Below are 23,390 nucleotides of genomic sequence, written 5' to 3'. Positions count from 1 at the left end.
AGGTGTGGGTTATTTGAAACATAGCTAATATATGGACGATTTTGCCCGAAAAATCAGGAATGGGGAAATTATATATTACATTATATTAAACGTCCAGCTAGTGTTTCACATGCATCAGCAGGCTATGAGAGAAAACAGTCTAAAAACCAACAGAATGATATGCCTAAAACAGGAACGCTCTGAAACTGAATGCAAGACGTTATGTTATACAGGAGGTTCCATGCAGTACAGCCCCTCCTGCAACTTCAATATCCTCTTTCTATAATTAGCCCTCGTCCCCCTCCCCGCAGCCTGCCGGATAATAGAACAGGAAGAAAAAGGGAAGACCCGCGAGACGGACAAGGGCTGCGTTGTACAACAGGCGGGGCAAGGTATTTTGAAAATGCCCTCGTCTCCCCCGGTGCTCGCCGGCTCACTTCAGCGGAGCACAAGCGCCTCTTCCTCTCCGAAGGCACACGGGGTCCTTTCAATCTCCTCCTCCTCCTCCTCCTGACAAGCCTGGACCGCCCCCATTTCTCATTTTAAAAAAGCTATTTGCCCCTCTCCTCTCCGCCTCTACAAGCTCCTGGACTTACCCGCCACCGGCGAAGGTTTTCGCAGCACCACCCATCTACTCTTCCACTGCAGAGAGAAAAAGAGGGAAGGGTCGGCGGAGGGGAGCGGCGCGCGTCCCTTTCCCCCACCCACTGCAAAGCAAACCGCTTGCAAAGGGAAATGGCCCCTCCGCCACCAACCCCGCCACCCCCGCGACAGAAAACGGCGGCACCGGCGAGGCCCAACCGGGCCAGGCCAGGGGAGTTTCGCGTTGGGGACCTTTTTTCCTTCTCTCCACTTGAGCTGGCCCTCCACCACTACCGCGGAATCCGTCATCTTCAGTCATGATTTCCGACAGCTGCTGCTCGCTTGGCTGAGCTGCGGCAGGGTCACTTTCAAAATAGCTTTATTGGGTCATTGCTGCCAGTTGGAGCATGCGGGGCGGGGGCGGTAGGCGGGTCGGTTGGCAGCAAAGTCAAGGAGGTGACCCTTGACTGGCTCGCTAGCCTCCTTCCTGTCATTCCCCCAGGGCCCTTCCCAGACTATGGGGTCCTGTTGCTCCTTTCCTTGGCCTCGTTCTAGACGCGGGAAGGACGGCAGCCGCGACTGGGCTCTTGCGGGAGCACTCTTTGTTTTTTCACTCAGTTCAGCAGATTCCTTCCAGATACGGAATACAGGCGTAGAGGGTACCCACAGACACCATCCAAGCTAACCCCCAATCCGATATCAACCTTAATTTAACACTTTTCACCAATATTTTATGTATGTTTCAGTTTGGAACACATTAGTGGCCTCAAAACTATCAGCCAATATGTAATCTACATTTTTAAAAAGAATGTTGTAATGATAAGAGGAAGGAGAGGAATCAGATGTACTGTTTTGAGCTCCTTCAAAGAAGGCCAGGTGTGTGTGTGTCTGAGCTGTAAGTTTACAGGGCTGGAAACCCCATTCTTTTCATCCTGCCCTTTCTCCAAGGAGTTCAAGCCGATGTGCATGATTCTTCTTTTTCTTTTTCATGACAACTCCTCTGTGAGGAAGCTTAGTCAAAAATGGTGACTGTGGAAGCCTTGCTTTAACTAATAGGATGCAGTGATTGTGCTTCTAAGCATGTGCATGCCATGCTGTGCAGAGGATTGGGTGCAAGGCTCCTCTCTGCAGTGGAGCTGCCTGCAACAGTGGAGTGCAATACTGCCTAGCCACTGGCTTCTAGTAGCCCCCCAGGTTGCTCCATTTTAGTGGTTCCTTCCCCACCACTTGTCTCTGCATTTTTCCACCTGTATTTTATGTGCAGATTCTTCCTCCTGCCACTCCCACACTCCTTTCTTTAGGATGCATAGGGGCCTAGCCTTGCGATGTCGTGATCAATTTTCAAGCAGAGGAAGAGCTCTTTATGCCACATCCTATAGACACATTCACATCTCTAACCAAGCCACACTCCACTAAGACAAATATAACCAAAAATCAACTTTGTTTCTTGCTTATATATAGAATTAGGCTATATCTCACTCCAAATAACATTCAGCATAATTTATGTTCTATGCACACTTTCTTAACTCTGCGTAATAAAGATACATAGGAGAATTGCGCTGTAAGGGCAACAGAGATGATGAAAAGAGTTATCCCACTCTTTCAGCCAGGTGATTGGAGCAACAGCTGTCATTGTATGACAAAGCAGCAAGCAATTCCCAGCCTGGCTGAAAAACAACAACAGGGGCTCTAACCCTACCCCCAGCAACACAGCTGTCCACGCCTCCTCAATTACTTCTCTCTCTTGCATGTCAGATGCTTCCCCATTTCCCTTCAGTGGATTTCTACTTGTCTGTTGGTATCTTGAACAGTTTGTCAGTACCTGCAAAATGCATAGTCTTTGTTGGCTCAAGAGCTGAAGTTGAACTGTACAAGAGCTACAGAGATAATATATGAACACACTTGTATATGTGAAAAGTGTCTTTCCTTAAAGTAATGACAGGAGTCCAGCAATGGGGGAGCAAGTAGGGGGCTCCTTGTCTGGGGGTGCTTGCCCCTCCAGCACCACCCCTGGTGGGCCCAGTCCCAACCATCCACAGGAGGGAATCTGCTCCCTCTGCCCACTCAGTCTCTGAGAGACAAAGCAGCAAAGATTGGGCCCATTTTGTCTGCCCAGAGAAGCTTCATAAGTTACCAAGAGTAGGAGATGAATGTTCCTTCCTTGCAGGAACATTGACCTCAACCTGAATCAACAGAACAGGTCAGAGTAGCCCCATTATAAATAAAGACTGATTCCATAAACAGTGGGGTGTGCTAGAGACACCTGGGAACAATGTTCTAGAACTCATGTCATTCCGATATTTTGCTTTTATTAACCTTTTCACATTTCAAGTATCTACAATGGAATGGCCCAAAACACCCAAGTTCTGAGGTAGCCAAACCAACCAAATTCATGAGACACGCATGACTAGATGTAATTGATGCAATAAGCCACAAAACCTCCACAGAAAACATTCTGGTACCTGTTTTAGACAATAAATGGTACTGTAGAAAAACAGCCAGGAATTCAAACTTCTGAGCTAGCCAAACCACCCAAATTCACATGTCACATTGGAACAGATGGGTGTGATACAGTAAGCCACAAAACTTTTATAGAAACCATATTTCGTACCTGTTCTGGGTAAAGAAGAGTATTCCAGAAAAATTGTCAGAAATGCCATTCTGAGCTACCCAAATCAACCAAATTCACAAGTCACACATGACTAGATGGGATTAATGCCGTAAAACACAAAACATTGCACTGGTAATTTATGCCATCCCAATGGCCTCACTCATTCACAATCTTTCTGGAGGGCACTGAGGAAAAGGATATGAATAAGGCCCCACCAAAAGCATATTGTAAAGCTCACCCCATAACCTGGAGCCATCCCTACCTGCAATAATAATAATAATAATAATAAACTTTAATTTATAGGCCGCCTATCTAGCCAGTGGCGGCGTACAATAAAACATGATAAAATACAATAAACAATATAGCCAGTACAGTACAATGTAAAAATTACAGTATTTAGTAGATTGTTCATATTACAGTTCTAGAACTAGTTCACCTTGGAAGTCTCAAAGGTCGTAAAGGCCTGATGGAAAAGCCAAGTTTTCAGGCCCCGGCGAAATATATCTAGGGAAGGGGCATGTCGAAGATCCATTGGGAGGGAGTTCCAAAGCGTGGGGGCTGCCACAGAAAAAGCCCTCTCTCGAGTCCCCACCAACCTAGCCACTTTAGTCGGCGGAACCGAGAGAAGGCCCTGAGTGGCAGATCTTGTAGGGCAGCACACTTTATGACGTTGTAGGGGCTCCTTCAGGTATACTATGAACTACTAAGCACATAAAATTGTCCTTTCCTGAGTTGATTGGGTACATGTGTGTTCCATTAACAACAAAGAGGTAAAATTACAAGATATCCTAAATAACTGTGCCCTAGAACAGTTGGCCATCAGAAGGGTACTGACACAGGTCCTGATGTGAGGTGTAAGTGTTGTTGAACCAGTTGGGAACTGTGACCACAGTGCTATCCAGATCAATATATGTGTAAACAGATAATTACACACACACATACACAAATCCAGCACAGTCACATTTGACTTCAAATGCATAAACTTTCCAAAAATGAGAGGACTGTTAAAAAGAAAGTTGAAAAGCGGACTTCCGGGAAGTGTGACTTCGCTTGTGCCTGCTTTTGGGACGGGCTCCCGCCTCAAAAGAAGCTTATTCAGATATAAATCAGTCAGAACATTTTTTTTTTTGACTGATGGAATTTCTCCCGGGCAGGGAGAAACGTAGAGATCAACCTCAAAAGCCTGTTTTTGTTGGGAGGACTGGATTTCATTAATTTATGAGATAAGGTCCAGCCAACAATGCCGGACGGACTTCCTAACAAGCTCTATCTGTTTAAGCGATACGTTTATCTTTTCTTTAAAGAGAGAATGGACTAACAGGCAAGCACCCTTCTTTCTATTATTTTTTTTTATTTGGTTTAAATTGTTACAGCAAAAGGAGATTTGTCAGATTGATCGGCTTTGGATAACTGCTGGGTGAGCTATAACTCTTCTCTGTTATTCACGAAATTAACAGCTTATCTCTGTTTCTGTCGCAAAAAGCTGTCCTGGAAGTGCATTCTAAAGATAATAAACAGAAGAGGGATTTCTATTCCTGATTTCCATTCCGAGGAATATTATATTGTCTGGGACTATTCTCTTTTTGGTCTATTTTATTTTGACGAATCTGCTTCTTCACGACGCCACTAACTGTTTTGATGCTGGGAACTAAATTTGTTTTGCATTCTTGAACATAGAGAGATAAGGCAGGTTGCTCTGTTTATACTGTGATGTCATCAAGCCTGGAATATTAACCCAATTGTTGCTGAAATAAGAAGTGGTTCTTCTTTATTTTTGTTTTGCTTTGTTTTCGTGGTTTTAAAAATGGCAATCAAGAAAGTGGCTGAGAATCTGGAAGTAACTATGTTTCAGAAAATAATGGATGAGATTGAGATAACGAAACAAACCCTGCGACAGGGTAGTAAGGAGCTGAAAATTGAACTGAGCAAAATGACGCAGGAGCTTAAAGAAATAGGGGATCCTGTGAGAGAGGAGAATGAGATCAGAGATGAGAAAAGAAAAAATAAAGGGAAGATACAAGCCCTGGAGATTGGAACAAATGTGGAATTGGAAAAAGATCTGGAGTTTATGGATTTTAGAAATAAAATCTACTGTTTAGAATTTAACGTTATCTCTGAAGAAATTAATGAAGATATTAGAGATAAAGTTATCAATGGCTTGGATAATCTTCTGGACTGGAATGATGTGATGGAGCTTGATATAGAGAAAATCTATGGAATTAACTGCAGCCATGTGACAATGGAAAAACTCTTAAGAGATGAGCCAATGCATTTTGTAAAAAAGAAGAACACAGATATGACTTTACAACAGTATTTCAGCAACTTATTCAGAATGGATGGCAAGAAAATATTTGGGATAGAGGAAATTCCCATCAGACTCTTATTATATGACTATGGTTACAACAGCAAGATTATTATGGAATACTGATAATGGAAGATTGGACACTGAAATTACTGGATTTAACAGGACTATTGAAGATGGAAGATGGAACTAATAGGGATAATGGAATAATGGCTATTGAAATTATTGGACCTAACAGATTCTGATGAGATGGATTAATCGAAATGTTTATTTGGACTATGGTTATGACAATAAGATTATTATAATTATTAACGAGATGGATTAATTGACATGTTTATTTGGAGAAAAATTGATAGATATATTTCTTAAAGAATTGAAACCTCTCTTTGACTTTTTGTGGAAAGAATAAAGTAATGTTTATGAGATTTGATGATTAATTAAGATAACTACTGGAGGAAAGTGATTTTATAATCTGATTTAAGAGACAGGATTGTTATATATTGTAGACCTATAACTGATTTGATATGTGACAAATGGGAAGTCAACATTTTATTTTTTTTGTTTAATCATTTTTGTTTTGTTTTGTTTTTTGTCTTTGAATGTTTTATGATTTTGTTTTCTATGTTTTATGAAAATTTGAATAAAAATTATTGTAAAAAAAAAAAAAGAAAGTTGAAAAGCAAAGTCAAGAGATTCAAATATCTTCAAAATTCTTGTGAATCATTTAAAACCACAGTATTAAAAGTTCAGGTAGAATGTATATCACAGATCAAGAAAGGGGCCAAGAGGATGCCTGCACGTTAATGAGCAGAGTCAAAGAAGCTATTACAGGCAAGAAAGCTTCCTTTAGAAAATGGAAGTCTTGTCCAAATGAGAATGAAAAGGAACACATACTTTGGCAAAAGAAATGCAAGCAGACAATAATGGATGCTAAAAGAGAATGTGAAGAGCGCATTGCTAAAAATATAAAGACTGGCAACTTTTTCGTTTTTAATACATTAGTAGGAAACTGGCTAAGGAGGTGGTTGGATCTTTGGATGACAAAAGAGTCAAAGGTGTGATCAAGCAGAATAAGGAGATTGCAGAAAAGCTTAATGAATTTTTTGCATCTATCTTCAGAGCAGAAGATAGGGCAGATCCCTGTGCCAGGGAGTCTGAGGAACTGAGGTAAATAGCGGTGACATACTATGAAATTCTAGGCCTTATTGATGAAATAAAAACTGACATATTACCTGGTCAGATGTCATTCACCCAAGAGTTTTTAAAGAACTCAAATCTGAAACTGCTGATCTAACAAAAATATGTAACATGTCCCTAAGATCAGCCTCCATACTTTAGGAATGGGAAATGGCCAATGTAACAGCAGTTTTAAAAAAGGGATCCAGGCGGTATTCTGCAAATTACAGGCTGGTTAGCTTAACATCTGTTCTGCGGAAACTGGTAGAAAGCATTGTTAAATGGAGAATTATGAAGTTTATAGAAGAACAATTCTTGCAATGATAAATCCTGTTTCACTAACCTATTAAGATTTATTTGAAAGTGCAAACAAGCATTTAGATAGGGATGATCCAGTCAACATTGTATGCTTGGATGTTCATCAAAGACTCCTGAGTAGGCATTAGCATTCATGAGATAAGAGTGCAGGAAGTCAAAAGTAGGAATAAATAGTTCTCATAATGGAGGGATGAAAGAAATGGATTTCCGCAAGGATCAGTACTAGGACACGTGCATTGTTCACAAATGAGCTAAAGTTAGGGGTGAGCAGTGAGGTAGCAAGTTTGCTGATGATACCAAACTGGTCAGGGCAGTCAAAACAAAAAGGGACTGTGAAGATGTCCAAAAGGATCCTCCAAACTGAGCAGGCAGTAAAATGGTAAATTCAATTCAGTGTAAGAAAGTATAAAGTGATGCACATTGGGACAGAAAATATATATAGAAACTTCATATATATTCTCATGGGATCTGAACTGGTGTCAGAGGCAGCATGCTTGCTTCTGAATGTTTGTGGGAATCACAGGTGGGGAATCACAGTGCTCTTGCATTCAGGTCCTGCTTATGGGCTTCCATTGACATCTAGGTGGCCACTGTTAGAAAAAGATGCTGGACTAAAAAGGCCTTTGTCTTATCAAGCCCGCTCTCTTATATTCTCAGTAATTTTGTGCTTTCTTTCAAAACTTCCTGAATCTTGCAAAAATAACAACAGTAATGCATTGACAAAATTAATCATTTATGTTTATTATTAGGATTAAAATGACTACTTTGATCATACTTGCCATTATTTTTGAAATATATACTTTGAAAGAACAACTTTCAACTGTTCTGCAGAGCACAACCTCCTCCCCCCTGCCGTTTGTCTTTAAATGGCAAAGGACGTACTATCGCTGGTGAGTGTCAACGGGTGGCGCTGGGGGTAGAACCATTCATTTTTAAGGCGAGGATTCCTTCTCTCTTGCTTTGCTGAAAAATGAATGCAAATCAAGACTTTGTTAAAGTAAGCCACAAACAGCAAGAGAGAGACCACGAGAATCGTTGGTAAGAGTGAATTCTGGGGTTAAAACAACTGCGAGCTTCACAATAAAAAATAAGTGACGTTGGCTTTGCTGGAAGATCTGCTGAGACAGGATTGTGGAGCTGATGCTACTTAGCGGTGTGGGTTTTGTTTATATTTGAGACAAGCACGTTTTCCGCCTTTCTATCTGAACTCTGAGGGAGAGTAACAGTTACGCCCCGCCATACCCTCACAAAGCGAGAACCTAATTTCCCAACATGCTTCACGCGCTGTAGTCTCTGAGTGGCGGTAGAAAGTGGCATGGTGGGAGTTGTAGTCTATCAAAACTATACACTATTGTCTTTTCTCTGTGCCGCAAGCCACGCCAGTTTGTCGGACTAGCCGAGGGCCGGTGATAGACAGCTCTTTTTGACCAGTGGCGGATGAGGCTGTCGCTGAGGCGGGCATGCAGGTCGGCGGGCATCACCCTAGTAACCGTGTCGGGGCGAGGGTTGACTGCTTTGAAGAAGACCTACTTGTGTGGTCTCCCAGCCCCGCGGCGAGAGAGCGGGGAGCGCGAAGAGGTGAGAGGGGCAGCTCCAGCGCTGATTCGCCTCCTTAGGGCCTGTTTTAGTGGAGGAGCTTGGATTCCTGGGGAGGGGGCGGGTGAAACAATGGGCGGAGGGGAGGTATCGAAAGTGTTGCTGACGAAGTTAAGGCGCTAGTGCTCTGTGTGGAGAGATGAGTGGGGCTCGTTACGGCGTGAATTCTAGCTGGTTTACTCAAAAATAAGTTCTGAGTTCAGTAGGCCTTTCTTCTTAACTTGTGTGTTTAGTATCCCACCCTCCTCCTCTCGTTGCTTTCAGATGGAAGTATATATGTGTGCTCGCTTCAGGAGGAAAAATCTTAGCTTTGTCTGGGTTGGTCACTTTGACTAGGAGATCTGTAAGGTACCAAACTCGGGCTAGGCTGTACGTGTAGGATACGTTGGCTCAGTTTTTACTCCTGGGTTTTTCAACTGGACCCTACAGCACTCTTCAAACCAGCAGGTCCCCCCACTCTTCCTAAGTGATCTGTGTGTGGTAGAAGCAATCTGTGTGATTTTTGATTGTCAGTCTGCATTGTATCTGATGCTTCCAAGGCAGGAAGCAAAGAGTATCCAGGCAGTTGTCACAACAGAGATAAGTACGTAGTGAAATCTTCAAAGGATCTATAATGGGACTTGGGCTATTTATCGTATTAATGAATGATCAGGGATAAGCTGCAAGGTGGTCAAGTTTATTCATGTTTATTCATTCATTTAAAACATTTTTATCCTGCGTGTCAGCCAAAAAGATACCAAATTATTCAAGCATGACGAAATCCCAAAGAGATTTTAAAGAACTGCAAAAACTTCTTACTCTGAACTGGAAGTGAATGATGTATAATAAAATGACAGGTGTGATGTATATGCCAAGTAATGCACACTGCAATGACAAATGTTGCTTCACCTGAGGTGTGTGAAAATACCCAGGAAAAGGATATTGGATAACGATAGAAAGTTCGTTTTTAAATGGCTGCTCAGGACCAAACTGCACATGATGGGCAGATCTGTCACACGTCTCCCGTTATGAAGTTGGAGGACTTGGAATGCACTTCGTTCAGAAACTTCAACCTGTACAGGATGCAACTGCCTAGGGACTTGTTGCAACCATGTTACACCAATATTGTACCAGTTGCCTGTGTGTTTCAGGGCCCAAGCAAAGTGCTGATGTTGACCTTTAAAACTAAATTGTTTGAAGTTGTAATTTAAAGCACCTATTTGAACTGGTGTGAGCCTTGAGATTGGCATCAGAGGCCCTGCTCATTAGTTACTTTTTTGAACTACAACTCCCATCAGACCAATCCAGTGGCTATGCTGGCTGGGGCTGATGGGAGTTGTAGTTCAAAAAAAGTAACTTTTCCAAGCTCTGCAGCAGACCCCATTAGTTCAGACTTTTAAATGGGCTTTGAAGACCTATTTCTTTAAAACACTTTTCATGAGACAAGTAAGGTCTGTCAGCAAAGTGTTGCAGTGTGGGGTGCTTCTGTTCAGGGTTGCAGCTGTTCCATTCCATCTGCTGCACCTCTCCATCCCAATGCCCACCCCCACATGGAGTCAGTCTGCAAGTATTCTGTGCTCATAGATGTAGACAAGGTGCTTCCGATGATGCCGCCAGCAACATGTCCTCTCGACCCTTGCCCTTCTTGGCTTATTAAAACTTGCCGAGAGGGTTTGACCCAGTGGATCCAGGGTGTGGTCAACACATCATTGCTGGAAGGAGTGGTTCCAGCTCCCTGAAAGAGGCAGTGATTCAACCGCCCCTGAAAAAGCCTACCCTGGACCCATTCATCTGTGACAATTACCGGTCACAAATACCCCCTTTTTAGGGAAGGTGATTAAGAGGGTTGTGGTGCAGCAATTCCAAGTATTCTTGGATGAAACAGATTATCTTGACCCACTCCAGTCTGGGTTCAGGCTTAGTTATGGGACTGAATCGGCCTTGGTCGTTCTGTTGGATGACCTTTATTGGGAGAAGGACAGGGGGAGTGCATCCATGTTATTTTTACTTGATCTGTCAGCGGCTTTTGATACCATTGACCATGGTCTTATTCTGGGCCAACTTGGTGAGATGGGTATTGGAGGCACTGTTTTACAGTGGTTCTGATCCTGTCTCCAAGGTCGTTTTCAGAGAATAGCATTGGGTGATTACCTTTCACCCCCCTGGCAGTTGTGCTGTGGGGTGCCGCAGAGTAACATTTTGTCCCCCATGCTGTTTAACATCTATATGAAGCCCTTGGGAGTGGTCATCAGGAGATTTGGGGCAAGGTGTCAGCAGTATGCTGATGATGCCCAGCTCTATTTCTCTATAACATCTGAATCGTGAGAGGTCGTGCAAGTGGCTAGGAGTGTCTTTAACTAGCTTCGGCCAGTAAGCCTGCTGCAATGATTTCTGGACCAGGATAGGCTGACCACAGTTGTCCATGCACTCTGGACTGGGTTACTGTACAGTATGGTCCTGCTTTTTGGTGCCCTGGTTTTTGGCATTCCGCTAATACGGCTGCGCCAGCGGGGAGATCAGCTGGAGCACGCGATGCAGCTGGAGCACGGGGAGCTCGCGTGCTCCAGCTGATCACTGTCAACTGGAGCGCAGCAACTGCAATACAGTAGGGCCCCACTTTCCGGCGGTTTTCACTTTTTGGCGGGGGCCTGGAACATAACCTGCCGTATGAGTGGGGCCCTACTGTAATGCGCTCTATGTGTGGCTGCCCTTGAGGTTGGTCCGGAAGCTGCAGCTGGTGCAAAATGTGGTGGCAAGACTGCTCGCAGAGTATCGCCAACATGTCACCTTGCTGCTGAAAGAATTGCACTGGCTGCCTATTAGCTAACAGGCCAAGTTCAAGGTTCTAGTTTTGGTGTACAAAGCCCTATACAGCTTGGACCAGGATACCTGAAAGACCGTCTTATTCCTTATATACCCAGTTGATCACTGCGCTCTGCAGGTGAGGGCCTCCTGCAGATACCATCTTATCGGAGGTCTGTTCTGCACAACATAGGAAACGGACCTTTAATGTGGTGGCACCTGCCCTGTGGATTTCCCTCCCCTTGAATATTAGACAAGCGCCAACTCTATTATCTTTTCGGCACCTGTTGAAGACCTTCCTCTTTCAACAAGCCTCGTAAGTTGAGACCCTATCCCAGTCTGCATCTGTGTTGGAATTGCTTTTTAATATGTTTTTAAACTTTTTTTAAAAAAACAATATATTTGTAATCTGTTTTTAAAGATGTCTTGAAAGCTGTTTTTTTTTTAAAAAAAGATGTTTTTAAAGATGTTTTGTTTTTATGATGTTTTAATGTGTTTTTAGTGCTTTTGTTTGCTGCCTTGGGCTCCTGCTGGAGGCAGGGTGGCATATAAATCAAATAATAAATAAAAATAAATAAATAGACTAAGCTCTCTCAGGCCTTATTAGCTAATTTTGGGGATTTTTGTCTGTTGGAGTTTTTTCCCCTCTAGAGTATTTTTGGGGTGTGAGGTGGACACACTGGTGTGCAATCTGAGCTACATTAAAAAATTTTATTTCTTCTTTGATTTCTATGGGTTAGCTCTCACTTCTAGTGTCTCTGGGAGCATTTAAAAGTAGATTGTCAGCGTGAATCGGGAAATGACCTTTCCAGATAATTCTCTCTACATTTTATATATCTGTCTCTTCCTCTATCTGCCTTTTCCAGCCATTCCATTCTATTCCTCCTCCCACCTGGTTTTCAGTCCCCCCCCCCTTAAACAGTAAATCAGCATTCTATGGGCACTGGGCATGCTCAATCCTCATTTGGCTATTTTTGGTGGATTTAGTTTTTCTTCCTAAACCTTTTTTGTACTGTTGCAAAACTCAGGGCTAATTCTAACCTGCTGGATACTTTTATGCATGGGTGGTGCTGTTTTAGCTTCATAGATGCAGCACTCAGAAATTTGAGATTGGTATTAGATTATGTTTTTTAGTTAATTACTGGTTTTGGATTATGAGTGGATATATAACTGTTGGTTTTAACTGTGTTTTAAATAATGTAATTTTTATGGATTTCTTGATTGGATTTTGAGATTTTTCTAACTACTGTTTTAAATTATGGCATTTTATTTGATATTGTGTTTATATCTTTATGTAAGCCACATCGGGAAGGCTTTTTGCCCTGAATAGAACCCATAAACAAAATAAAAATTGTCATTAGGAATGGGATGAAGTATAAAAATGCCACTTGATCAATTTGTGGTGAGCCTATGTTTAGAATATGGTGTGCAGTTTTGGATGCCGCATTTTGAAGAAGGATGTTGTAGAAATGGGTCAGCTTTCACTATTGAGTAATGTGGAGAAGTGGGGGCAGCAGATTCCAGACAAGACAACATGTTCCATCATTGTGTTACATAATTTTAAAATGAGCTGAGAAATGGCTGTTGGTTTGCTGTATTTCTTAGATGCCCAGTAATGTTCTCTGGGTGACATACAGAATAGTTAAAAAAGAGAAACTCATCACATGCAAAATAGTATTCTAAAAAACAGCTTTAAAACAATCTATATAAAACAGAGAGAAACCAGCAGCAAACAACCTTCACATATAAACATTCCTGGGATATTACAGGAGTCAAAAGGCCTGTGAGAATATTAAGGACTTTGCCTGGCACCAAAACATCATTAAAGTAGGATATCGGTAAGCCTCTCTGAGACAGAGAAGAATTTGTAGTGAACATTAGTAGCTCCTATCTCATCCCAAACTTGGTTAGTTTCACCAGCATGTCCATAACTGACTAGTACACATGGAGAGAGCAGAAGTGTTTTCCATAGCTATAGTTGGAATGTAACCAGTACTGTAGTGGCAAATTCATAAGTCCAGGGTCCCTTCATGATAGTCATAGCCACCACTCCTCTTTTTTTGCTGCTGGGTTGAGAATGAGATCCTTGTGAATGCCTTCTCCCACAGCAACAGATGTCCCCAGAAGCCAATCAGCATGAAAGGGTTAGCTACTAAAAAGAGTCTTTTCATCTCCTTTCACTCTGATTGACTCAAATCAGCAGGAAAAGACAAGGAAGCATGTTAGAAGACTCTTTTCAGTGCCCAACACACTCACCTTTCATGCTGATTGGCTTGTAGGATGCTGGAGACATAGGGACCACGCTGGGACCCTGCTCCCAAAAATGTAAGTGGTTTAAGACACCCTGAGATCCTGGCTGACTACACTCCTGAATGTAACTAAATCTGCACATGCTTGTTTGACATTAAATTCCACTGACATCAATAGCACTTATTTCCAAGAATGAAAGATTACAGCCACTGTTGTAGAGTAAATGGGGAACAAGAGGATTAGAATTTTCCCATTTGAGGGCTTAAGCAATGGATCCATGACCATAATATGTCAGCAAACAGTTGGATAAGGAAGTATGAAAAGGTGTGAAATTCAAGTCAGCAGTATTTGTGGCCCTGTAGTCTGCTATTGTATGCTAATAAACTAGCACTGCATTTTTTGGACCATCAGTTGGGCTCAAGGCAGTATTTTGGAAGGATTGTTTTATATTTAAACTTGTTATTTGTGTCTGCCTTCACAAAAGTAAGTATCAAAATAGAAGGATCTAGTTTTTTAAGAACTGTCACAACTACACTGTCTGTGGACCTGAATGTAGATTAAAATGAATAGAATAAACAGTCTGAAGTCAGCAATTTCATGGGTTTGGCTTTTTTTTTGCTGAAAGTGAACTTGGCAGATGTTAGGTGCTTGGGGAACTAGCACCTATGCCATAAGTAAGTGCAGAGTTTGTGTTTGTCCTGTGTGCACCTTTTGCTCATGGAAAGTCTGTACTTAGATCAGCCCCCTACATTAATACCATGTATCTAGATATTGTTAAACAACAACAAAAAAGAGAGAATAGCGGATGTATTTAAACAGTTTTTTCTTCTTCTATAGGACCTCACCGGATAACAGAACGAAAATTCCTTCCTGGCATCCCATGAAACATTAGCACTGGATTGCATAGACTTTCTTTTCCAACAAATACCAGCATGTATAGACCAGGAGAGAAAGTGAAACGTCGGATGCGTATTCATGGTTCCAGCATAAGAAGTGTTGAAGTTGCTAGAGGGAGAGCAGGGTATGGGTTTACTCTTTCTGGTCAGGCTCCTTGTATTCTTAGTTGTGTTTTAAAAGGTAGCCCTGCTGATCATGTGGGACTTAAAGCAGGAGATAAAATATTTGCAATAAATGAAATCAGTGTGAAAAAGGCATCCCATGAAGATGTGGTGAAGCTAATTGGCAAATGCTCTGGGGTTTTGCATATGGTCATTGCTGAAGGGGTTGGCCACATAGACTCTTGTTCAAGCGATGAAGAAGTTGGGTTTTATGATGGGAAGGGGTGGCTAAAGCCAAAGCCTGACTCAAAAGGATTGGGTATAAACAGAGCAGAGAAGGTTGTGGAAGAAATGCAATCTGGTGGAATTTTCAACATGATCTTTGAAAATCCTAACACTTCTGCTGGTACTATGCAGACCTCAATAAGAAAGCAAATGCTGGTTCATGAAACTGCTCCTGTTAAACTAGAAATAGGACATGAAAATATAAATAATAACCCTAATATTCTCAGTAATGAGGAACTGCCAAAAGTCTTGAATGATGTCTCAATTTTTAGAATTGGAGTGGAAAACCAGGAATATTTTGGATTAGATGCAAGCATTTTAAATGTGGCAATGGTTGTAGGCTACCTAGGATCAATTGAACTTCCATCCTCAAGTTCAAATCTGGAATATGATAGTTTGCAGGCTATTCGTGGATGCCTGCGACGTCTTCGGGCAGAACAAAAAATCCATTCACTGGTTATAATGAAGATTATGCACGACTCTATTCAACTCTGCAATAATAAATCTGGTGTGATTGCAGAATATCCTGCGGAGAAGCTAGCATTTAGTGCTGTATGCCCTGATGACAGAAGATTCTTTGGACTAGTTACCATGCAAACCGTTGATGACGCAAGTTTGACTCAGGAAGATGAAGCAGTTTTAAGGACATCGTGCCATGTGTTTATGGTGGATCCAGAACTATTTCATCATAAAATCCACCAGGGCATTGCACGGCGTTTTGGTTTGGAATGCACAGCAGATCCGGACACTAATGGCTGTCTAGAATTTCCAGTGTCATCTCTCCCTGTTCTTCAGTTTGTCTCTGTTTTGTACAGGGATATGGGGGAATTGATTGAGGGAGTTCGGACAAGGGCCTTTCTTGATGGCGATGCAGATGTTCATCAAAATAACAGCATGAGCAGTAATAGTGATAGTGGTATTGGAAATTTTAACCAAGAAGAGAAAAATAATAGAGTATTGGTAGTTGAGCTAGGAGCGAACTCAAGTAAACATGCTCTTAGTGGTATACAAGACAATCCAATAGGTAGAGGTCAGGCTGTTTCCCATTGGACATTCAGTCATGAACAAGAAGGAAACTCTGCATTAGAAGTAATGTTTCAGAATGATAAATCACAAAATCAAAGTAAATTCCTAGCTCCTTCAGCTCGCATTGAAGTTCCACTAGTTCCTTCACAAAACTCAATTACATCATGCAAGAAAAATTCTATGAACATTTCCAATCAAAGATGGTTGCCAGTTCATGTGTTAAAAGACTGGCAACCTGGATGTGTAAGTGACCAAGAGTCATACACAGATTCTACAGATGGCTGGTCCAGTGTTAATTGTGGTACTCTTCCACCTCCAATGAGTAAGATTCCTGCTGACAGATACCGAGTTAATGGCAGCTTTGGGCAGCCTCATCTAATGTCTCAAAAGAATGAAATGTCAAAAAATGGGCTTCATATACAAAACACATTTGACTCTCAACACAGTGTCAGAAAGGCCAAAGAACATAAAAAGGTAAGAAGGTTCATATAATACTCTCATTAAAAAATACTTTGCTATTGCAGTCATTTCACTCCATTAATTGGAAAGTAATGCTGTTAGGGATTGTGGGGGATATAACAAACGAGCTCCTCTCTTCTTTTCTTTTCTCCCTGCCTGTAATGGTTATCAAAACTATGAAAAAGAAATTGTACTTATAGATAATAGGAACTGAATAATAGTGTTGTGCTGCATCTCTTGGATGAAGGATTGGAATGTGATTTAAGAACAGCAAAGAATTCATAGGCAGAATCTAATGACGCTAAATAAAAAATAGACAGAATGTATCTATTCTTTAGTTTCTTTATAGTTCTGTATTTACCCATGCTGCACCTAATGTGTATATATATATATATAATAAAACAATGTGATATGTGACCCGCTTGTGAGATTAACCTGGCAATAGTAGAAAAATAACAGTCAACCTCTGTAAAATTTACTTGCAAAGGAATTTGGACTGGTTAAATCAACTCCAGGTATGGCACGCAGATGCAGAATGACAAGACCTCACAAAAGATGTTGGATGACTATATGGACCAGAACTTTATTAAACCATTAAAGAATGTGTAGCAGGGTAAACTTGAGGTGTTCAGTACAGACCTAAAAACATTCCTGTACAAGTTGGTGAACCATTGGGGCAGAGACAGAGGTATGCATATTCCATCACGGCTCAGAGCCTATGAGTCCATATGGTTTTCAGTTCTCTCAACCAACATGTTCAAAGTGTGATCTGGGAGGCTTCGTCAAGTCCTCAATTCCCAGGCTGCTATGGTTTGTGTAGGTGAGATGGCCATTCCCAAAGAGGGTTTCTGTTCTCCCAAGCAGAGTGGCACTGAGAGACTGGTCTGGGGAAAAGAAACTTTCTTCACTGTCCAGTTCTTGCCACAGGGTGCTCAACAATATTCCTTTCTCTAATCCCACGCTGTAACTGTCACCTGAAAGGTGTTCACCATCACCCCAGAAATACTACAGGTGTGGGGAATATGTGACATCTATCACCACCATCAAGTCCCTGTCCTGGGTTCTGCCCAAGACATAATGCCAGAAGCTTTTATACTGAAGTAAAGAGGAGGCAAAGTAACAGTACAGACTTAGCAGCAGGCACAGAGTTATAGTAGCCCCAAATCTCTTATTAGGAGACAGGATGGCAGGAGCAGCAGGTCAAGTTCAAGAGTTCAGAAACAGAACAAGAAGTTCTAAAACCTTATGGAAGCTACAAAATTGACTCAACAAAGGCCTAGGCCCACCTGCCAAACTTGTAATGTTGAGGCATGGTGAGCCTACCTGCAAGATTCCTGTCCCCTGCAGGAATGGCGAGTTTTTAGGCATGCACTATGTCGAGGTCAGTGGGTCTGTTGCCATTTGAGATGCCACCTAGTGTGGGGGGACAAGATTGAGCCTGCTTCCCCTTCTGATTCCTGTTCATCCACCCCAAGCAGTGGGTCAATGCTCCTCAGACTCCAATGATACTCTCCACAGGAGGGAAGGAAAGAGCTGGGGATGCATCTCCATCAAGAATTGCTGGAATCAGGGAGGGTGGAGGGCCTCCCTCCGCCAGCCTCTGTTCCAGTGTCTCAGCCTCCCCCATCCAAGCCTCCTCTTCCCCCCCCCCCACCAATCCATGCCTGAGTCCGACCGTGCCTCGGGGCCCATGATAGTCCTTCCTCAAGTCCTATTATTCTTTCTCTTGGCCGCAGCAGTGCACTTTGGGTTCTTGGCACACCTCAAACCCTGCCTTTTCAGCATCTCATACCAGAAAACCAGCTATCTCAGGAAATGAACCCTAATCAAGGCCCCATCTACACTATATATTTAAAGCAATAATATATCACTTTAAACAGTCGTGGCTTTCCCCAAAGAATCCTGGGAACTGTTAATGGTGCTGAGAGTTGTTAGGAGATGGTATTCCCCTCCCAGTTACAATTTCTAGAGTGGTTTTAACAGTCAATCCCTCTTCCCAGAGAACTCTGGGAACTGTAGCTCTGTGAATCTCAGATTTATAGAGACACCCTTCTCCTGAAAAGTAAGGTCCCAAAATACTGTGATCTTCCCAACCTGTTGACTCTAGAATGAACCAGAAGCTTGCTGGTGGGAGAGCTTCTCTGTCAGAACTGTCCTTTAGTGAAGGGGAAGCGTCTCACACAAATGCTAACCTAAGTAATGCTCTGGAATCTGTGGCGGGCATCATGCTGGATCCTGGAGCCAGAAAGGGAATGGATTCCCTCCCCCCCAAAAAAGAAGGTGGCCGTGTTTCTCCCTCCTCCAAGAAAGGGCAGTTGAAGCCTAAGGAGTTGTCCTTTGCCATGTTGGCTTGGCTTAACAGGAAGACCATGGGTGAAACCCCCACTTCCATAGTCTGACTTTTTGCCTGTTCTAGCCACCAGAACTACTTGCATCGCCATAGACAGAGGCACCATCTTCTTTTTCCTCATCATCTTTCCTCCATTTCTCTTCCTCTGAGTCTTCAGAAAGGTCCAGGGTGGAGAGGAGGTGTGGGAAGAGCAATGACAGAATGTCTGCTTCCTACAAGTCTTCCAGCCAATGGAGACTAAGAAGGGCCAAGAGATGTTCAAAGTGCCCAGCTGCTCTGGTTTCTGCCTATGGAGACCCAAGACCAGGGACGTGTAGCTCTTTTCTGTATTCAGGCAAAGAGGATTTCCTAATGTGCCTCCTCTCCTTCTGGGAGGGAGGAGGGGCAACTGTCCGGGGAAGGGGCCCCTTGTGATGTTCCTGTATTAGTGTATATATGGTAAGTGCTGTTTGTATAGGAGATACATGGTAAGTGGAGTGAAAGAGGAGGGGGGAGTAAATGGGCAGTAGAATGCTGGATGATTGGCTGAGGGTTGAGAATGGTTGAGAGTATAAATAGAAGGATGACAGTTAAATCTGGGTGGACCTGAGTGGGTTGTTTGAGAGGGTGAACGTGAGTGGGTTGTTTTGGTGGGTTTTTGAGAGGAGATTGTGTGGAGAGTTGGTGGATGTGAGGAGAGTGTGGAGTTCGGATTAATACTAAGACAAGTACCAGAAATAGATGAAACCATATGCTTATGTGCCTACTTATATTACTTATAAAGTAATCTTGTTATCTCTCTTATTTAATAAAAACTATATTTGGTTTACCGTCGCTTAGAGTGGCTGACAATTCAGCCAGATAAGCGACTAATAAGTCGAATAAATAAATAAATAAAAATACCGAAGGCCTGATCCTTGGCTGGGGTTATACAGACCAGAAGGGAGGGCAAGGTGCTTACCAAGGCTGAAGGGAAACTGTAACAATTGGTGGCAGCGGTGAAGGGAAGAATATAACACCACAAGTATTCAGAGCAAACCAGGATCGTATGCTTTATATATAAAGATCAAAGGGATTGGGGACAGCTTAAGCACTCAGTCACAGAGGTAACCTGATAGAGAGACTCAGGCAGAGTCTCTGGGAATACTGGTTATAGGACGTGACTGGTGGTGCTGCCTAGCAGGGGGATCTGTTGAGATCTGTGCTAGAGTGGGGAGAGAAACCATAAAAAAGGACAGTCCGGACTGGTGGAGTCCCTGGTGGTGCCTAGTGACAGGCAGTAACCACGAGCAGGTAGGAACCTGACAGGGAGAGCCAGGGAAGGGCGCCACACACCTCCTCTCTCCCCTTCTCCTAGATGCCTTTATCTGGAGGATTCATAGCCTATCCTGGTCTTCAAGGCTATGGCCTCTCTCCATTTGGAGGCTCCTAAGGAAAACGTAATCAGCCAGAGGACCAGGAGGAGGTCATACCCTGGGACCCACAATGAGGTCATTCCTTTTTGAAACCTCTTTAGGGACATTCTGGCAGAGAAATGGGAGTCACCAGCCAAACCCAAGGCTCCACATTCTCTCTCTGAGAAACCTTATACTCTTCCTTCTTTGGTGATTCAGAATCTCAAGGTTCCATCTATAGACAGGTCCATCTTGGCTCTTGGGGCCAAAACTACCATCCCTAAAGAGGAGGGGGAGATCCTTTCTGATCAGGAATTGGCATAGTGAGTCTTCGGTGTGCTCATGAGGCAGGCACTAGCTATGCACTCTTTGGTAGCTAACTCCTTTGTTACCAGCATTGTCATCAAACGGGCCAGGATCCTCATTCTTGAGGGCCAGGCTTAACAAAATAGCAAAAGTAGCAGAATTCCTGGCAAATTCCTGTCTGGATAGTCTGCGGTACTCAGCGGGCCTGGGTTACGCAGAGATAGCCAGATGAAACTTACAGCTTAAGCAGTGGGAGGTGGATCATCATTCAAAATCCAGTCTTCCTGTTCTTCCCTTCTCAGGGGGCAAGCTGTTTGGGAAAGGCTTGGACCCTCACCTAGTGGACAATAAAGATAAAAAAACCCTCTTCTTTCTGCCCCCCAAAGAGAGTGTATAAATCACTTAAAAGACTTGCTCAGTCATTTCGTCTCAGGTGATTCCCATCCTCGTACAGCACTGCACGCCAGTTCCAAGGACCCTGGGGTTCCTCCCCATCCCAGGGTCACCACCACTTTTCCAGAGGCAATTTTACCAAACCTCATACCAGCAAGAACCAGTTGAAGCAAATTGATTAGTAAAACGTGGATTGCAGAAAGAAATGGTGGCTGCTGTTCATGCTTTTCCTCCTTTTTATGTAAGCTGGGGTGCGTAAGAGGCAGGAGTGTTGCCTTGCTTTTTGGCCCAAGGGCTCTTTCCTTATAACGGGAGCTGCTGGTAGCTGGAGCGAGTGGAGAGGAGACAGCATGTTGTTTCTTGTACTGAGGTGGAGCAAGAGAAATGGTGCACTGCCTGTGCTCCTCATGTTGGCAGCGCGGCTTTTATTCTTGTCTTGGGCCTCTGCCTTTTTGTTGTAAAGGGGTAGAGAGAGAAATTGACTTATCTATAGCAGTGAGTGTTTTGTCTTCTGCTGGAAGAGAGACAGAAATAAATGTCTGTGGAGATGTATTTGTGTAAGACAGGGTGGCTGAGAAGGGAGGAATGTTTTTTATTCTATTACTTGAAGGGTTGGCAAGAGAAGGTTAATTCTGGAGTTTGTATGGTAAGGGGGAGGGGCTGGCTGGAGAGGGGAGGGGAGGTTTTTATTGTATTGTTTAAAATGGTCCCGTGTGCTGTTCAAGACAAACTAAGTTAGGCTGTAACCCTATATGGTCATCATGGAGTAAGCTTACCCCTGAGTAGATGTGTAGGAGTATGCAATTATTGTGGGATAAACCCACTGTAGTCCATCACTAACTGGTTAACTCAGTTGCAGCCCTTGATACAGTAGGGCCCCACTCATATGGCGGGTTATGTTCCAGACCCCCGCCAAAAAACGAAACCCGCCAAAAAGCAGAACTCATTCAATAGAATGGTGCCCGATGCCTGAAAACGCCGTAAAAGCGGAACAAGTGCCATATGAGTGGGGCCTTACTCTAATTGAAAGCTGCCGTATTAGTGGACGCCGCAAAGATGGCCACCGCAAAGCAGGGCCCTACTGTAATAGACTCTTGTCAGCCTATAGAGTTGCCTTTAAAACAGGAGGGTAGAAGTGGTGGAACAGTATATAATTAACAGTGTAATCCTATTAAGAGGTAAATTCTGTTGAATTCGGTGGGGGAGGGATTTCTCCCAGGTAAGTGTGGTTAGGATTACATCTTACGTCCTTGGAGTGGTTGGTATTCGCTGTAAGACCATAATAGTCTATGAATCCTTTTATTAGTGTAGGTCACATGTCTCTGACTCTCATAACAAAAGGAATACAGTAGGGCCCTGCTTTGCGGCACCCTGCTTTTCAGCGTTCCGATAATACGGTGGCGCCAGTGGGGTGATCAGCTGGAGCACGTGATCAGCTGGAGTGCGGGAAGCTCGCGTTCTCCAGCTGATCACTGTCAGCTGGAGCACAGTGGCTGGAATGCAGTAGGGCCCCATTTTCCGGCGGTTTTCGCTTTTCAGCGGGGGCCTAGAACATAACCTGCCATATGAGTGGGGCCCTACTGTAACAAAAAAAGGCTGGAAACCACCTGCACACTTAACCATAGCCCAATTTGCTACTTGCTTTCTTGCTAAATCAGTATGTATATATGCACGCACGCACGCACCCTATGCCTTCTTTGCTGTGGGTTCCTGTTTTATTTTTATATAACTGAAGAACTCAAATGTTTTGTTTTTAATTTTATTTTCTAGAAAATCCATATTTTGTTTATCTGATTATAATACCGTATATTCCGGCGTATAAGACGACTGGGCGTATAAGACGACCCCCAACTTTTGAGAAGACTTTCCTGGGTTCGGCCCTTACTTGGCATAAACCAACTGAAGGGCCTCAGTTAGACAGGCCCCATTGGTTTCAGTAGGTCTACTCTGGGTAGAACTAACACTGGATAAAATCCTATGTGCGCACTGACTCAAGAGTAAACCCAATGGTACCGGGCGGTGCTTAGGGCTGCATCCGACGCTACTCAGAAGAGACCCACTGAAATTGGTGCAACTAAGCCAGCTACCTCTACTAGTTTCCATGGGGCTACTCTCGAGTCAGGACGAAGCAGGGCCGAACGGCACCCCCGCAGGCACACTGAGTCGGGCAGCAAGCCCGGTAGAACTCGGCCCGAGAAGGCCGGCGCAACACCGGAAGCCTCACCTTCGTCGGAATCCCGCGCGCGGCCGCTACGCTCTCCATCCTCTTCATCGGCGGGGCTGTCCAGCTCCTCCTCGAAGCTCTCAGCGGCGGCGGTGGGGCCCGTGCTGGCGGGCAGCGCAGCGGAGGCGGCGGCGGCAGCGGCGGGGGGCGGAGGCCCTGGCGGCGGCAGCGCGGGAGAAACCAGCGCTGTGACGCTCATGGCCCAAGCGGGGAGGAGGAGGAGGAGAAGGCTCCGCCACCGCCGCCCAAGGCACCCGGTACTTTTTTCCTCACAGCGGCGAGCCGGTTTGTGGTTGGTTTTTTTTTTTAACTCCCTACCACAGGCAGCCGCAAGCTGCCCCCCCGCCTCCTACGCGCAGGTGCGCGAACCACTTCCGCTCC

At 43.8% G+C, this 23,390-nt stretch overlaps 2 protein-coding genes across 11 annotated transcripts in view; one reads left to right on the top strand and one right to left on the bottom strand.

The window, feature by feature from the left end:
* Window positions 1-1,048, bottom strand: part of DOK7 (docking protein 7) — a 65,374-nt gene extending 64,326 nt beyond the window's left edge. For 2 of the 4 annotated variants that reach the window (XM_061584266.1, XM_061584265.1), the window contains exons 1-2: window positions 814-839; window positions 576-621 (exon numbers count right to left, since the gene is read on the bottom strand). Coding sequence is in view for 2 of the 4 variants with exons in the window: in XM_061584263.1 (XP_061440247.1) it covers window positions 576-621; window positions 814-870 (103 nt within the window). In the remaining 2 variants the exon portion in view is untranslated. Of the gene's footprint in view, window positions 1-575; window positions 622-813 lie in introns of all 4 variants that reach the window. The other 2 variants (XM_061584263.1, XM_061584264.1) reach the window with 2 other exon arrangements.
* A 6,828-nt stretch (window positions 1,049-7,876) lies between these two features.
* Window positions 7,877-23,390, top strand: part of RGS12 (regulator of G protein signaling 12) — a 193,962-nt gene continuing 178,448 nt past the window's right edge. For 2 of the 7 annotated variants that reach the window (XM_061583862.1, XM_061583859.1), the window contains exons 1-2: window positions 8,202-8,546; window positions 14,433-16,378. In XM_061583862.1, the coding sequence (XP_061439846.1) occupies window positions 14,528-16,378 (1,851 nt within the window). In that variant the 5' untranslated portion in view covers window positions 8,202-8,546; window positions 14,433-14,527. Of the gene's footprint in view, window positions 8,007-8,201; window positions 8,547-9,082; window positions 9,148-14,432; window positions 16,379-23,390 lie in introns of those variants that run through there. The other 5 variants (XM_061583860.1, XM_061583863.1, XM_061583864.1 and 2 more) reach the window with 5 other exon arrangements.

Source organism: Rhineura floridana, chromosome 9, assembly GCF_030035675.1.
Source record: "Rhineura floridana isolate rRhiFlo1 chromosome 9, rRhiFlo1.hap2, whole genome shotgun sequence".
Lineage (NCBI taxonomy): Eukaryota > Metazoa > Chordata > Lepidosauria > Squamata > Rhineuridae > Rhineura > Rhineura floridana.
Note: the sequence above shows the minus strand (reverse complement) of the source record. Positions and strands in the feature narration are given on the sequence as shown.